Source organism: Lygodium microphyllum, chromosome 3 (assembly GCF_053477565.2).
Source record: "Lygodium microphyllum isolate KBCC chromosome 3, Lygodium_microphyllum_v1.1.10, whole genome shotgun sequence".
NCBI classification, from domain to species: Eukaryota; Viridiplantae; Streptophyta; class Polypodiopsida; order Schizaeales; family Lygodiaceae; genus Lygodium; species Lygodium microphyllum.
The window spans coordinates 55,872,284-55,889,490 of NC_141137.1; the positions used below are offsets into that span (position 1 = coordinate 55,872,284).

The 17,207-nt window shown below is 38.5% G+C and overlaps 1 protein-coding gene across 2 annotated transcripts; it reads left to right on the forward strand.

Annotated features, from left to right (window-relative positions):
• The first annotated feature begins 7,974 nt into the window (after positions 1-7,974).
• LOC148038363 (uncharacterized) lies at positions 7,975-12,127 on the forward strand. 2 transcript variants are annotated; one of them, XM_087671073.1, is made up of 4 exons: positions 7,975-8,240; positions 8,535-8,658; positions 9,186-9,359; positions 11,823-12,127. In XM_087671073.1, the coding sequence occupies exons 2-4, from the start codon at positions 8,560-8,562 to the stop codon at positions 11,901-11,903; spliced, it is 354 nt and encodes a 117-aa protein (XP_087527199.1). In that variant the 5' UTR covers positions 7,975-8,240; positions 8,535-8,559; the 3' UTR covers positions 11,904-12,127. The 2 variants fall into 2 exon arrangements, with proteins under 2 accessions (XP_087527199.1, XP_087527193.1); XM_087671067.1 differs by having other exon boundaries at positions 7,981-8,240; positions 8,551-8,658.
• The last annotated feature ends 5,080 nt before the right edge of the window (positions 12,128-17,207 follow it).

Here is a 17,207-nt window from a genome sequence, read left to right on the forward strand (position 1 = left end):
AAATTGTAAGTTTTCTCGTGTATGGGTGGGAGAACACACATTATGGAACATAATCAATGAATTTATTTTATTCTGATTGTATGTCCGTGAGTAAATTACGTAAACAAACAACTATGCATAAAGGGATTTTAATTAATGAAGCTGTTTTTATAAGTTTCACATAATGTGGTAGGTAATTAAATAATTAAGAACTTCCATAGAGGGAAGTGGGTGGATGGATTCTAGACAAATCCAGTCCTACTACAGAAGGGTGGTCTTGGTTAGCCGAGAGGTTTCCCCAAAAACAAGCACTAGGAAAAAACTCTAGGAAGGGTTGATTTGCTAACTTACCTAGGGTTTGGTCTCAGAACCCGAACTATAAATTATCTTAGGGTAAAGGTACGATGGCTGTGCCAGAGCATTGAGAGGGATTTCATAAATCCTTGGTCTGCTACTGGAAAAAAGTGTTGTACTCCGTGAACCAAGGATAATGGCAGTCACTCCTTCGGAACAAGAAGCCTCTTGAAGAACACCTCCAGATGTGAGCTAGTTGTTGGTAGATGATTGTTAGATCAATTAGGAACCTTCAGGTCGGTCCTCTATGGGTAACGGTAGGACGCTTCCCTTGCGGGGTAGACCTAGGGTCAACTAGCCGAACAAAATCTTGATCATTCTAGTTAGAGTACGGATGGCGATGGCTAGAAGGTAAACTCTGGGTGATTACTAAAATGTTACTCATTACATAATTAAGGCAGGTACGTTACAAGAGAGTGAGCATGCAATGTGTAGTATTTTGTATTGCCAAGAAGGCATCACTAGCAGTCCCTTCTTGGATAAAAAAATATTGCATGCTCTCCCTCTCTCATCACTCTGTTACTCTCTCTTTCCCCCATGCTCTCTATTCTCAAACATGTGGACTCTTTTTTTCGATGAGAAGGGGTTGCCAACAACCCCTTTCTCGGGCAAAAAAAACCCACACAAGTTACTCTCTCTTCTCCCCATGCTGTCTATTCTCAGAACTATGGTTTGTTTTTTCACCAAAAAGGGGTCACCGATTGTTGGGAAAAACTTTACTTTTTCCAAGAATGGGTTGACGAAAAAAATCATCCAATAAGGGGCTACCAATGACGACCTCTTTCTGGTGAGAAAAAATTACACATATCACGTGCTCTCTCTCTTCCCCCTCTCTCTCATAACTCTTTCTCTCTCCCCCCATTTTCTCTCTCCTTCACCTATAAAAGGACCCATCCCCCCTTTTCACATTGCGAATCGTTGGGAGTTCTTGTCACCATCGTGCATCAGAGAGGTGTGAAGGCCCATGGCAAAGGCAATACTGTGATTGACGTTGAGGAAAATGCAAGTGTGCAATGGCCAACGGAACAAATGGTAAGCAACCCCTCTCTTGATTTTTGTTACAGAAGCTCTATCTCCCCCTCTCACCCTATTTCAAATTGTTATTTGCAAGAAAGAGAGCAATGATCAGATGAGTCTCTCGAGGACTCTAGCTTGCCTCCACAACCTAGAGTAAGACATGCTATTGTCACCAGCAACATGCAATCACAAGGGGGGAGTCGCCCTCCAAGAGTGAGGGGGAGAGCAACACAAACGCAATCATTGACTTTTGTCGAGCTACAGGCAACCATTGAAATTACATGTGGAAAAGGAGTGTCATCAGGAGAAGGTGGGGATGCTTTGATGATGCACATGAGGAAGGGCAAGAGAAAGCTCATAGTATCAAAGAGTGATGCACATGAGGAAGGGCAAGAGAAAGCTCATAGTATCAAAGAGTGATACTAACGAGAAAAGTGATGACCATCGAGTCCTTTAGTGCACAGTAGAGGCATAGTCGCACACAAAGAAAGAAAAATCGAACACAAAATTGAAAACAAGCGCATGACAAAGACCACGATGAAATGACTGGTGAGACTACTCTCACAGTCACTTGTGATAAACGTATCGTGCAAGCATGCATAGAAGACCAGTTGGAAACATTAACGATGAGTGCTTGTAAGAGAAGGTAGCATGATTTAGATTATGGTTTTTATTTCTTTATGTTGATGGACATTAATTACTTCATCATCTCATTCAAATGTGGACATCCACCTCTTTGCCACCCATCCTATTATGTCGTTTGGTTTCCATGCCTACAATTAGACAAGTCACATTGAGGCACAAGCAACTCTCATAGACATTTTTCAACAATGGGTACATCAAAGGGATAGGTGTATTCATAGTGTAATTAAATACTCCAAGGCACCAATACAAGGAGGTTGATGATATGATTAGAAATGAGTGGGACTCCCATTGGCTAAGGAAGCATGAGGACTTTGAGGCAAAAATCAACAGCATTGATTGGGCCTTTTTGTCAAATTCCATGTTTTATATTTGGGATGGTAACCATCAGCTCATTGCATGGATGAATGAGATACACACATGTGAGTGGCCCTAAACCATAGGACCTTAATATTTTGCAATGTGTTTGTTGCTTATGTCATCATTCACATAATTGATTATTTGCAACATCCTTTCCAGATAATGTGAGGCAGCATGTGTGCATTGATTGTCACCTTGTGAAAGTGGCAAGTGTGGTAGAGGGGGAGATTTTGTTAGCTATTTCTTGTATAAATAGGTATGCAATGGACCATATTCTCATATGCTTAGATTACCTTTGTGTGCTAAAGGTCACATGGATGATGAAATATGCATGAGACCCTAACATAGAATGTATGTACACATGCTGGCACAAAAGGCGGTTGTCCACACCTCGTATCTAAACCTTGTTTGCAAAGCCAGGATGCTAGGGCAGGCTGACCACGCCACTATTTTTGACAAGTTAACTAATGAGGCAAAGGCATGGGTGCAAGTGCACAGAAAGCCGGCACCCATTCCCACAGGGTACAAGGCACCATTGATTGCACTTGCCCATGTTATGTGGAAGGTAGGTAGTTCTTCAAGCTAACTTAACAATGTTTTTCCTAATGCATTTTTTCCTAATGCAATGACGTTGTCCTTAATTACCAAGTGCACAACGAGTATGATAAGGCAATGCGACCAATCAAATAGAAACGGACACAGCTCTCTGACTTTGTGCTTAGAACCAAGTGGGGCGAGGAGTACTATAGTGTGAATGAAAAGCTCATCAAGAAAACTTGACATTTACTAAGAGTTGCAGGCCCCAGTCTCGAAGAGAAGTGGTATCAATAAGTTTCTGCCTCTTTATACCAACCATTTATATGTGCTCAAACTACATTGGTCCCCAGAGTAACAATGTTTTTGTCATTGCAAAATTGTCTCATGCTTGGAGTGGGGCTCCAAGATGGGGGGTGTATTGAACTAGGAGAGAATATACACATTGGCATCCTCACAGCTAAATGAGGTAGATCGTGTAAGGATAATTGAAGGCCATGGAGAGTTCTAATAGGAAAATTCAAATGTTGATGGGCATGCCTCAACGTAGGTTATTCTTGTTCATCTAAATTATGTGCATCATAAGTCTGAGAAATTGGTATTAAATGGCATCACTTTGATTCAAGTAGATGGAAATGTACCATTTCAAAGTTGGGTAAGACAAGAGACTTTTTGGGCCATGTTGCAAGATTGCAGAAAGAGATTGCTTTTGAGTTGGAGGAACTACTATAACATTTGAGTCGAACATAATTTATTCTTCCAATACACCTAGGAGATAAAGAGAAAACATAGAGAGCAAATGTTTCCCACTGTCTTCCATGATTTCAAGCCAAATGAAGATATAGAGTCATAGAAGTCAACAAAGTTGGCAGCATGGAAGCTTTTGTATAGGTATTTCACAATATCCTTCTTTATTATCATGTCTGTGATGTTATCTTGCCAATCCATTAGAAATATAATGGTGACTTTGCAAGTCAGGTCCATGTACCGGCCTCGTATAAGTAGATGGAGAGGGAGGCTATACAAACTCTACCAGGAGAATGTGAGGATTGGGCAAACCTAAAACAAGAGGATCAATACATGTATGAGGATTACCAGATAGAGCAAGAGTGGGATGAGGAGGTATATCAAAGATGCCCTATGTTCCTCGACTATCTAAAAGGTGAATACCCCTCCAATGAGAAGGGTTTGTACAAAAAATACTCAAGGAAAAAACAAACACATGAGACACAAGTATCCAAAGACATGGTAAGTAAAATGAGTTACATTTTTAGGAGTACATTTCACTTTGTTGTCTCCTAATAAAGAGACTATGATGGGTTCACAGGAAACTGATACTAGTAGTGTGGTTTGTGAAAAAATGAAACAAAAGAGAAAGTGCACATCTAATATCATTGAAGAGAGGCCAAGCAAAGATTGGCCCTCATTACCAATTAGTGAGGGTCCCTCATTACCAATTTATTTTGGTTTCTCCGCACCCAAACGGTTTTATGTTTTGAAGTGCTACAGCCAAGACATCTCTTATGTCCCTGTAGTGAAAATATTTCATTAAATATGAATCGTAACCACCAAACCATGTAGGCCCCTTGATTGATACCATTGAAGGGCAGATTGCAATGGAAGGCACCACCAAGGAGGTCCATATCATTGGCATGGATAGAAGGATACAACAAGTTCTTCCATATCTTGCGATGGAGAGTGTTACCTTACACATTGTTACAAAGAGATGCACGACAACGACGAGAAGCACTGAGGCATCACATCAAATTGACACATGTATTATAGAGCACCAAGATGGTAAGCTTGCTTTTGCACAAAACTCGTGATGTGAAGGCACATAATTCTTGTTCATCACCAAAGTAACATTAACAAGAATATTTTTTATTGTGTAGAGGGTGGAAGAACTAAGTGTCTTGGATTTGAGGTCACATTGGATGTGTCTCGTGCACAGAAAGGTAAAGAAACGATGCTCGTGAATTCCACACATGCCGTGATTGAATTATGTTAGAGCATTAAAACATTCTATTATTATATTATGTTAATAGTGATGTGTGTCCCAATGTAGGGAAGGAAAGAATGCAAGAACACAAACAACTAGTGCCAAGGGATATGGTAGCTACCGGTAAACAAGCGTGACTCGTGGTTTTCTTTTCCCACAATACAATGTTAATAAGAATGTTATGTATTTTTGCATAGGAGGATACAATTTTTTATTATCAATCTATAATGTTGGAGGATGTGCCAACCACAAACACTGGTGAACTAACGTGCCTCAACAATACTATCTACAATAACATTTCAAAGGAAGAATATGTTGCTAATTGTGAATTCATCGTGCAGAGGGCCATACTGAAAGTCATGTGGAAGTCCCCTTGCAAGACATCATCTCCCACAAAGCTATAATGGTGCAAGATGTGCCAAACCACACACACAGGTAAACAAATGTGTATCAAGAATATTAACTATTGTAATATTTAGTGAGAAGAATATGTTACTAATCGAGGAGTCAATGTGTAGAGGTCCACACTAAAAGCCCCATGGAAGATGCCTTGCAAGTCGCTGTCTCCCATGCCGCTATGATGGCAAAGATGGAGTGGCATATTGTGCTTGTGATCCATTTGAGACAAGAAATGCATTGCAAAATGATCAATCAAGTGAGGCATTCTCTCATATTGAGACTTGTTATCACTTCATTAAAGAGGTGATTGAGGAAAAGTAGATAGAACTTGTTAAGATCTCAAATGGTGAGAATCCTACAAAATCTACTCACTAAAGGTCTCCTAGTGGAACGCTATGCCTTCCTTAGGAATTTGACATGCATAAAATGAGATAACATCTATTCCTCATCCTATTATACTTATATATATACATTGTACTTTGTCACATTTTTCTTTTTTTCTCCACACTCAAGGACATTCGCCTTTAAGTGGGAGGTTATTTAGGGTTAAAGGCCGCATGTGCCTAGCCACCTACATTTACTTGTACTTATTGCCTACACACATGTACAATGTAGGTGGAGGCAGCTATCTATCACTATCACTTTTTTTTTTCTTTACATGACAATAGAATAAGGGAAGATAGGCCACGTACTGTGATTAATGTTAGACTTCTCACAGATTGTCTTGCTTTCTCTTGCTTGAACCTCCATAGCTCTTGTTTCTCTCTTCATTCCACTCGTGCTTGCACTCCTACTCAGCCTTTTAATGTGGTGCACAAAGGCCTTTGGGGTTTTCTTGATGCATTTTAAACCAACAAAAATGCAAATCACAAAATTTGGTAGCATAAGGGTGAAGCCCACCATGTGTTTCTTGTGTGTTCTTAAACCTTGGAAAAACATTATAGGACCACATCATGTTGCAAAAGGCATAAATGTGAGTGTTGCAAATAAAAATGCTTTGGTTATTGGAAATCAATAAATGTGTAAAAGCATGTTGGACTAAGAAATAAGTATTGTGCATATGGTGCAAAAGAGGAGGAATCAAGAAAACAAGAATCATGAAGAAAGTGTCTAAAAGAAATGGCAGTAGAACACACTATATAAAATAAAGAATGTGAGAAATACAAAGTGTTTTATTGAGTATGATCAAGAGCTTACATGCATATGAATGTCAATTTGCATTTATTTGCATAAGACAAACCTCTCCTCTTTTTATTGAAAGCAATAAACCTTTCCTAGCACATGATATGCCTTTTGCTATTTTGAACCCTTTCATTATAACTTGGAGTATATCAACATATGCACTTCACTTGTCACAAAAGAAGTTCATATTCACTTATAATTCTATCTAAGTTGCAATACTGTATGAGCAACCTTAGAGAACTCATACCCATACTTTAAGAATTTAATAGCTATAGTATTTGAATAAGCACATAAAATTTTTCAATATTTGAAATTTTAATTATTGTAAGCTCTTACAAATTAGCTTACACAATTCATGTTTAATACATTTGTAAAATCTTCTCTAACATTCTCTCTACATAATTAGTGTAAATCAATGCTTTATATTGGATCCACATGCTCTTTTACATGCATTTTATTGACCTAATCAAAAGGGATTTTTACATGTGTTTTCATGTTTCTCTCCCCTTCCCATTGACAAAAGAGGCTTTTCTTACGTGCTAATAGGTGTAGTTTCTTTTGGAGGAAAGTAAGTTGGCCTAATGGTAAAACAAATAGTACAATGTGGTCATAAGTTAAACCCCACACTAGTTAAAGTAGCCTCTTGAAAATGTTAAAGCACAAATGTTGCATATATGACATATATCACATTTTTGGAAAGCAATGTCACTTCCATAAGCATTACACAAACTAATTGTGTGCAACATGCATATATGCACATGCCTACACATACACCTATGCAGATGTGCATTATATAGCACATGTGTGTGTTGAATCATATAATGTCCATTATATCAAAGGATCATTAAATTCACATGGTCTACAAGGAACATGTGCTAACTTGTTCAAAGCAGAGAAGAGAAGCCTGGCACATGCACAAGGCAATTGAAGAAAGGTTTTAGTTGACTTAGGGTCTCTTAAGTTAAAGTTTCGATTATTTAAGCTTTTCTTCGGAAAGCTTAGTATCCAAGCATAGGGCCTTGATACATCCAAATGATGTTGTAACTACTTTATTTTCATCATGATAATATATTACTTGCATTACCAAAAAAAAAAAAAGAGCATCATTGATAATTTGTGAAGATGCTATAGAATCTAGATGTATTGGATCGTTTATTCACTTAAAATCAAGGATCTCATGTCGTTGTAGTACGTTAGCCTTTGAGTACAGTTATAGTATAATATAAGTTAAGGAATTACAAATTGCCGTTGTTGGCTTACCCTTTAGGCCTTAGGGTTGTTAGCTAGCCTTTAGGGATTGGGGAGAATGTTGTGAGGTACGGGTGGTGGTGATGATGAGAGAAGTGCCTTTCATGCTAGTCTCCTTGGCTTTTAATGCGGAGTATGTGTTGGAATTTCCTCGTGCCACTGAGAGAGAGAGAGAGAGAGAGAGAGAGAGTGTTGAGAGAGAGAGAGAGAGAGAGAGAGAGAGAGAGAGAGAGAGAGTGTGTGTGTGTGTGTGTGTGTGTGTGGGCGAGAGCGAGGGAGCCGGCCGCATTGAATCGCATTAGGTCTGAAACGCCATCCATCCCCCCTCGAATTGCTGTTAAATTGCTGTTTTCCGGAGCCTTCAGAAACCATGCTTCTTTTGTATGTGCATTATATATTACTACGACAAGAAGAAACTACATCATTATCATCATCTATCACCCTCTTTCTTCGTTAGTTCTTCCGTTTTCCTCTCTTGGGTTGTGCTGCGTTTCTTCTTTCATCCATCAGCCCCATTCGGACACAGGTACAGGTCTCAGACTCTCAGTGTTTGATATATTAGATAGATATCGCTAACCCCCGATGAGTGTTTCTTGTCGGATAATGGAGAACAGTTATCGTTCTTCTGTCAATTCGTGATCGTATCGTCATCTCAGTTTCTTGCTGCTTGTTTGAGGGTACTGCCAGCTTCGTACTACTTCTAACAAATTGATCGTTTTTGTCACACATGATCATCGTCGTCATGCGCAAACCAACCCACTCATGATCACCACCATCTTCTGAGCACAGTAATCTTCTTTTCTTTTTCTCATCATAGCAGACTGACTGTTGTGTAGGGGTGGCTGATGGCCGCCGATAGAGATCATAAACAAGAAGAAGAAGAAGAAGAAGAAGAAGAAGAAGACAGTACAGTAGAAGAAGAAGGAGGCCCCATTCTTCTCGAGGTAATTGGATTAAGGTGCACTTAATATGCTAACGTTCACCATTGAACCAGCTGCATGTTAAAGCTGCAGTGGAAAGTGTTTAATGGATCTTATGAACTCCTGATGTGCGCCGTGTTGATTTACAAGCAGTTTTATAGACTATGATAACCTTTAGTCTATAGACCATGATAACCTTTAGGTGATAGATAGAACCGATATGCATCAGCAAGTAAAAGGTTTGCAGCAGTCTTTTGGGTTAAACCTATTCGTAAAGCACTGACAGAATCCGGCATTGCAGTTTATAACAATATCTCATGTATTGGCCCAGGCAGTGGCTGCATCATCATCTTATGTATAGACAACCTTACTGTATTGCCGCTTAAGGTAAGATTATATAGCATCACAGGTACTTAGAACTGAGGATGTATAACCCTAGAAGCGATGAATGGATGGATGAATATGAGAGAGAGAGAGAGAGAGAGAGAGAGAGAGAGAGAGTAGTATCATGATGATCATGAGGTGATAATACTATGATGATGATCATGCAGATGGAGGTGGAACAGATGCACAGCAGCGGGTCGCTTCACGTGCATGTGGTGTGCGAGAAGGTGCCGGGGCTGCTGCGGGCGCTGGTGCAGGGGCTGGAGGTGAGCGGCCTCCTCCTCTGCGAGACCGACATCTCCACCCAGCCCTGCATCATTCTCGACGCCCTCCTCTCCCAGGCAATTACAATTCCCTACTATAACCCCTGCACAACAAGTAGTCTTTCTTAGACATTTTAGAGGGCTCTTTTCCCTTGTTTTACTCCATATGCTTAGACGCTTGGGAGACCCATTATAATGTTTAATATCTTGAGCTTCTTCCCAGGCAAGGCAGCACATACCTAGCTAGGTCTCTTTGGGGGCGAGGAGCCACTATAATGTTTAACATCACGAGCTTCTTCTTGAGAGAGGCACCACATACCTAGCTAGATGTAGTTGGGGGTGGGATGACCGGCCTCGCTATAGTGTTCACAACATCACGAGCTTTTGCTCAGGAGGCAATACCTACCCTGGGCCAGGAGCCTTTTGCCCCCAACCGCACCTAGCTAGGTATGCAATCCCTCCCCTACAAAAGCTCATGATGTTGTTATCATAATTTGGGCATAATTCCCAAAGTGGGAATTTTTATAGGAATATATCTAAAACTCTTCTTGTGAATGCATCCCACTACCTTCCTAGTTCCTACAACTATAATCATATCGTCAATTCATTTATCTATTTGTGCATTCATCATCATCATAATCATTACTATCATCTCTATTAATATTATCATCATCACAAAAATTCCTACCTCTCTTACCATCATAACTATTGGCATTGTTATTACTACTACTATTCCTATCATTAGTTATCACTATAATCTATCAATAGTATCATTATTATTCCTAAACTTAATCATCATCTTCAAGGCCATCATTTATTGTCATTGTTATCATGTTTATTATAACTATTTATCTATTATCATTTTTAAGAAGGTGCATGAACTTTAAAAGTGTCACAATAGATATACTAACGCCTCGAATGCACATACACATGCACACACCCACGCACTTAGTCCACTTGGGTTGCAACCCCAATGGCTCTATTTGTCTATTATTGTCATTATTCTTCTTTAGGCTAAACTAAATCATCATCATCATTATCATCATAATCATCAATAGCAATATTGCTATCACTATTCTTATTAGTACCACTATTATTCATGAAGCTAAATCACTATTATTACCACTTCTTATTTTTATTGTGTTACTCATAATTGCATTTAGAATTAATATTATTCTTAAGGTAAATCCCCACTATCACTAACATCATCATTATTATCACTTATACTTATTCTTCTTTTTTCAAGCTAAATAATTATCATTATTATCTTCATGTGTTACAACCACTATAGTACCATTAACATTATATGACCATGACTATCGAATAATCTATTATCAAATAAGTTGCATAAACCTATTATTAAGCTTTTGTTGGAAAACATTCATTATACATTATCATATCATATGGTTATTTTCTTAGCAATTAGGGATTTTTTGAAACATAAATCTAGTCACATCTCACTTATATTAATGGGTTCACAAAAGTCATATCCCATTATAGATACAAGAGTCCCCAAAATTGTCCACTGCACATTTTGAAGAATTTTTGAAGTAAAATACATATATTTGACATTTTTAGGATAGAAATTCTATGGAGTTTAAGAATGTTGTTTAAACTAAGAAGTCTCACTTGGACTATATATATATATAAAGTAAAAATGTGTGTGTGTGTGTGTGTGTGTGTGTGTGTGTGTGTGTGTGTGTGTGTGTGTGTGTGTGTGTGTGTGTGTGTGTGTGTGTGTGTGTGTGTGTGTGTGTGTGTGTGTGTGTGTGTGTGTGTGTGTGTGTGTGTGTGTGTGTGTGTGTGTGTGTGTGTGTGTGTGTGTGTGTGTGTGTGTGTGTGTGTGTGTGTGTGTGTGTGTGTGTGTGTGTGTGTGTGTGTGTGTGTGTGTGTGTGTGTGTGTGTGTGTGGAGGAATATTGTTGTATGTATTATATTGTCATTATTATTATATTATCAAATGATCGTCTTTTTATTTGATCACATTTATTGTATTTTCAAGAACTTTAAATATTATTCGCGCTAGAATTATTCTTTATGTGTCTAATTTGACTAATTTGTAACAAATGGCCTCAAATGCTCTTAATCCTTCCATACCTAGTAAAGTTCAATTGATTGAGCTCTTATATGGGATTTGCCTTACTCTTAACTTTTCCAACTCAAATTAGAATTAAGTGCATCTCCAAAAATATAATATATATTTGCCTTATGTACAGATCATTTTATGCATAGAAATTCCTTATAAGCTTAAAGGTGCACCTCCAAAAGTGTAACTCTATCATGTGAGTTTACTAGGAGGGCATTTTATTTTATAAAGTTTGGGTAATTTTGAAGATTATGTTACAAATGGGAAACTTAAATTGCAACTTTTTTTAAACCACACGTTATTAGAGAGTGATCATTTTATTACCTCACAACATGTTGTCAAAGGGGTTTTCAACTTAACCCTTGAATGCATGTGATATGCAAGGTTTTTTGTATGTGCACCCCTTGAACCTATAAGCCATACTATGTATTTACAAACCATTGATTGTGTTTGCAGGTTAGAGGCCATCCTTTCGTGGATGCTACAACCGTGAAGAATATATTGACCAACATTATACACAACCACCCCTATCATTAAGAATCATTGGAGACTAAATCAATGAGCTCCATCTTTGATCATTGTTCAAAAATGTAGCAATTTTTTTTGAAATATCTCCACCATGATTCACATCAAAGCATAATTGAAGTCAACTTAGCAATTTCAATCAAGGTAAATATAGAAGACTCATTACCAATCAAGCTTTATATTCCCTCATTGTTAATATGTCCTAAACTTGAATGGTATTGACTCTTTTTCGCTAATTCCTTAAAGATTATGTAGCATGTAACTCTTTTCTAAAAGGCTATGTTGGTCACTTTTTGAAGGTGTAGTAAGTTGAACATGCAAACCTTTAGTCTATTCATGCAACTCCACCAAGTACATGGTAAGTGCATGATCCACACTTGCGCATAGACCCATCTGCATTTCCATCAACTCATTCATCTTTGTCTCAAGGTTTTTAAAGTTTGAAGAACTCAAAGTACTCCTTGTGTTTCTTTGAATCCTTACAGTTCTTATATCCTTAGCAACATGTGTTCCTTGTCTCCTTATTGCCACCTCTTTCATCTTTCACACATTCACTCTATTAGAGTGGCATTTTTTGTTGTAACAAAATATACAAATGATCATCTTCAAAAATATACATAGCACCTTCAATATGTAAGCACAATCCAAACAACTATCTTCCATACCCATGCGAATGGCTCCAAGTTGGCAAGCGTCGAAGAGATGATATTGTGGCCTTTTTGTTTAACTCTATTAAACTCCATTGTATTCAATGGAGTTGAAAGCACTATGTCTAAAACATCTTCATGGCTCTAATTTGTTCCATGACCATATCAAACCTTCAAGAAAATATAAGAGTCACACAACAAACAAATCTCAAAGCTATTCAAGACATGAGTGGCAAACAACTCGCAACCGCAAACCTTAAATGCATGAACAAATGCATATATGGCCATCCAGGAGCGCCATGCACACAGGATGCTCACTAAAGGCTAGCCAAGCATTGTCCAAAGGCCTTGCCAATGGATATTGTCCATTCATCTACACATGTATAAAGATATATTATTGGGCGAAAAGAATGTGCCCTAGATGGGAAGGTGTCGAAGTCTCAGAACTACTATTTTATGTATCTAAACCAGGTAATGGGAGCACTTTAGTCAAATTATATTTACTATGTTTGATTTAATGAAACTATTTATTGCCACATAAGCTTCAAGGTACATTGGTTAAAAGGACCAACAAAGTACCAATACACGAAAGAACTTTGAGGCCAGGTCACAACATCAACAATGGAGAGTGAGACAAAGGAAAGAATGCACTATCAAAATGGCTTAAAAATAGCATTATAATCCGCAAGAGTTAGACAACATGCTTCAAAATGGAGATTTTCATCAAAAACTCATTCCAAATTGAGATTTTCATCAAGCAAACTATGGCAATGAGCCTACATGATGATTCATCTGCATTAACATTGCTGAAAACCTATTAAGATAAACTTTCAAAAAAGTAAGTTGCACATCAAGAGCAATGTTCTTTGGTGCAATCAGCTCTCATTCTTGTAGGCAATTAACTCACACACTCCATCCTCTATACAACCTGCATTAAGCGAGAATGTCACAAACCCATTGTTGTATCATTACCTACTGCCAAAACACCTAGAGACTCACTGATTTCAAAAGAAATGAGCATGAGCAAAATAGCAATATATTATTATCGAAGAATGTAGTGGTAGAGCCTGAGCACACAACTCAACAACAAATTCAATTGCAAATCTGAATCCCACTTTTCAAGGGCTTTTCCATACAAAAACATGCTATGAAGTTATTTTTGTGTCCCAACATCTTTAAGCTTCAACTATTTTATGTATCTAAACCAAGTAATGGGAGCACTTTAATCAAATTGTATCCACCATGTTTTATTTAATGAAACTATTTATTGCCACATAAGCTTCAAGGTACATTGGTTAAAAGAAATAACTGAGCATCAGCACACAGCATCAGTACACGAGAGAACTTCGAGGCCATGTAACAACATCAATAATTGAGAGTGAGATAGAGGGAAGAATGCACTATCAAATTGGTAGAAAAATAGTATTATGATCCACGAGAGTTAGACAATGTGCTTCAAAATAGAGATTTTCACCAAAAACTCATTTCAAATGTCATGTAGAGACTGCATATAGCATGCAAACTATGGCGATGAGTCTATGTGATAATTCATCTATGTTAACATTATCGAGAATCTGTTAAGATAATTTTCAAAGAAATAAGCTGCATATCAAGAGCAATGTTCTTTGGTGCAACCAAGCTCTTATTCTTGTGGGCAATTAACTTACATACTCCATACTCTATATGACTTGCACTGTTAATAATATCTTTCAACTTCTCTTCAGCTTGATAATCCGAAGACCCAGCACACGCAGCCACCAATTTTTCTAGATGTGTTCATAAACGTCACCTATATAACCCCTAATCTCTTCTAACTCACCTTGTATCATTACTCTATTAGCAAGGTTCCCTTTATATCTCTCTTCCAATATTCACTTGATCCTTTGCAAATGGTCACCAATGTTCTCACCAAGAGAAATCGAAGCTTTTTGACACCAATACAATGTCCTCACGTGCTTTTCAATCCCATCCAAGTGATGAACGATCCTCAAGAAACCACCAAAAGTATCATACCCTCCAATATGCTTGAGTGCATGACAAATTGCCTTCTTACTTTTGTGACCTCTTTCATTTTGCATACAACATTTTCTATGCACACACACTTGTTTGTTGCAAAAGCCTCCATACTACTGGATAAAAAGCACATGTTAACCTTGAGAGGTACATAAACAATTCTCTCCTTCTCTGTGTCTAGCTAAGTAACTAACTTACCAACCAACTCATCAAGTAAGTAATGTAACCAACATGGTCAACCTACTCTCCCTCTCTTCCCCCTCTCTCTCCCTACTTAACTAACCAACGTTACTAACCTACTTCTCTCTCTCCCTCTCCCTCTCCCTCTCCCTCTCCCTCTCCCTCTACCCAACTAACCAACCCATAAAATTCGTGTGAGAGAGAGAGAGAGAAGAGGAAGAAGAAGAAGGAGAGAGAGAGAGAGAGAGAGAGAGAGAGAGAAAGAGAGGGAGAAGAAGAGAGAGATAGAGAGAGAAAGAGATAAGAAAAAGAAGAGAGAGAGAAGAAGAAGAAGAAGGAGAGAGAGAGAGAGAGAGAGAGATGAAAGTGGATTTTAAATACACTTTTTGAAACAGAAAAGAGGTCAGGAAGCCATAAAAACCAATTTTTCATGCAAAATGAAATGTTTGTAGATTGATGAGCTGGAGTTTCCCTAAATGGAGTTTGATGCCAGGAACCCAACACAAGTCTCAATTCGTCGATCGGAGTTCGTTTAACCCCCCATTTAATCCGCACAAGGTTTCGCATTATGAAGTAGCTACATAATCCGGGAGCTCAAAAGTGTGTCACGGGGCCTAGGTTTAAGGATTTCGACGTCACGAAGCCATTTGGCTAGATAGATCTCAAATCCGAGCTCTTTTTCAATGAGCTATGTGATAAATTTTTAGATGAATAAAAAAAGAAAGTGCCTATGAGTGAGGTTCTAGGGAGGCAGCTTCTATAGATTAGACAGGAGTCTTACCCTTCTGCTAAAGAATACGCTAAAGCCTTTGATGATATTCTCAGGCTTTGTCCAAGAAGAGCCACTATGTTGCCAGGTGATGTGCTATGTGAGCTCTTTATGAGTGGTCTAGTGCTTACTACGCAAATCCAAGTAAGAATGCGAGATCCTAAGTCATTAAATGAGTCCAAGATGCACGCAATTGACTATGAGAAATATATTCGAAGATGTTAGGAAAACTTTTGGAGTTTCCCCCATTCAGTGCAAGTGCATCCAAATATCCAACCAATTTTGCAAGGAGAAAATTCATTTGCTAATACCAAGACAACCTTAGCAAAAGATATTGGTAGCCAAAATCTCCAAGTAGGAAGTGGCAATCCTATGAGCAAGGATAAGATGCCTCTTGGTGGTAAAAAGATTTCGAGCCAAGCAAGTCCCATCGAGGCTTGCAACAATTCCATGAGAGGTAGCTATGGAGGCACCAGTGACAGAACCATTAGGTCTACAAGCGTGGATGAGCATCCTATGAGTGGTTCTTATCTTGCTCCTAGTCAGGCTCATAAGAGATCTATACTGCCTATTACTGAATCATGCTTTTAAGCAGATGCTATTCCTTTTAGTAAAAGCAAGGTTCCTATGGCTAAGCAGTTGTAGAGTGGACAAAGGCAAGTAAAGATATCTCATATGAAAAAGATACATAATGCCAAAGGTCCACCTGTGCTCAATGGAAGTCACAAGGATGCAAGGCCATCTGGTTATAACAATAAGCCCGCATTGAGTCCATTAGACCAATGTGGCAAATCGAGAATGTATAAGCATATAAAGAGAAATATATCTTGAGTTTGGAGGCCCAAAACCCCTAAAAATACTATTGGTGTGTTAGGTGGAAGGCCAAGCATTCCACGTGGTTATGCTTTGATGAATTCTGAGGAGGAGACCAAAGGCCATATTGATACATCTAACGATATGCACCGCCCTAAGATGCATCTATGTGATGGGCCTATGACTAAAGCTCTACCTAGTTTGGGTTGTACCATTGATGCATGTAATGATCCAAATAAGGAAGGGTTGAATGATCATAAATCTATGATTCTCCTTGTAGGTGAAGTTTCTGGAAAGCTGGAAAAACCAGTCTATTTGGATGATTAGACACTCGAGCCTAAGGAGGTTATTCATTTAGCTAATAGCACACAAAGAGGAATATCCCATATTGAGGTTATATCAATGGTGGAAAGGCTTGGGCTAGTGGATCTACAAAAGCCCAAGATCAAGCGTTGAGTTGTGTGGCATAAGTAGCATGGTGCTAGCCCTTACATCTCATAACATCTTTGGCTCACCTTGGCTAGCCAGATAAGATGCAATGTATACGCCAAGAAAACCATGTATTTGGTTGTTTAAAATGTTCTATTTCTTTAGGCCAAGAGGGCCATGTGTCTATCTAGTGCAAGTGTGGTAAATAGTTTTCTGTTTTAGTCTTGTGCTAAATAGATTTAGCAGAACTTGGGGAGAGCCTTTGCTGCGCCAAAGAAGCTTCGTGTGACCCAATCCAAGTGATCTCTTTCCTTCTATGAGTACCTTGTTTTTATGTGTACATGTACTTGTGGGGAATTTTTTCTTGTTGGGGACTAGTAATTAAGGCATGAAGTCCCAAATTTAGGTTAGGTCTATCTGAGGGAGATCTAAGTAGTCGTTGCCTCATGTTAAAGGTGTTGTTCG

Coding starts and splice junctions, on each gene's coding strand:
- LOC148038363 (XM_087671073.1), top strand. CDS start 8,560: ATGGCCGCCGATAGAGATCATAAACAAGAAGAAGAAGAAGAAGAAGAA. Junction 8,659..9,185: donor GAGGCCCCATTCTTCTCGAG/GTAATTGGATTA, acceptor ATGATCATGCAG/ATGGAGGTGGAACAGATGCA. Junction 9,360..11,822: donor TCGACGCCCTCCTCTCCCAG/GCAATTACAATT, acceptor TTGTGTTTGCAG/GTTAGAGGCCATCCTTTCGT.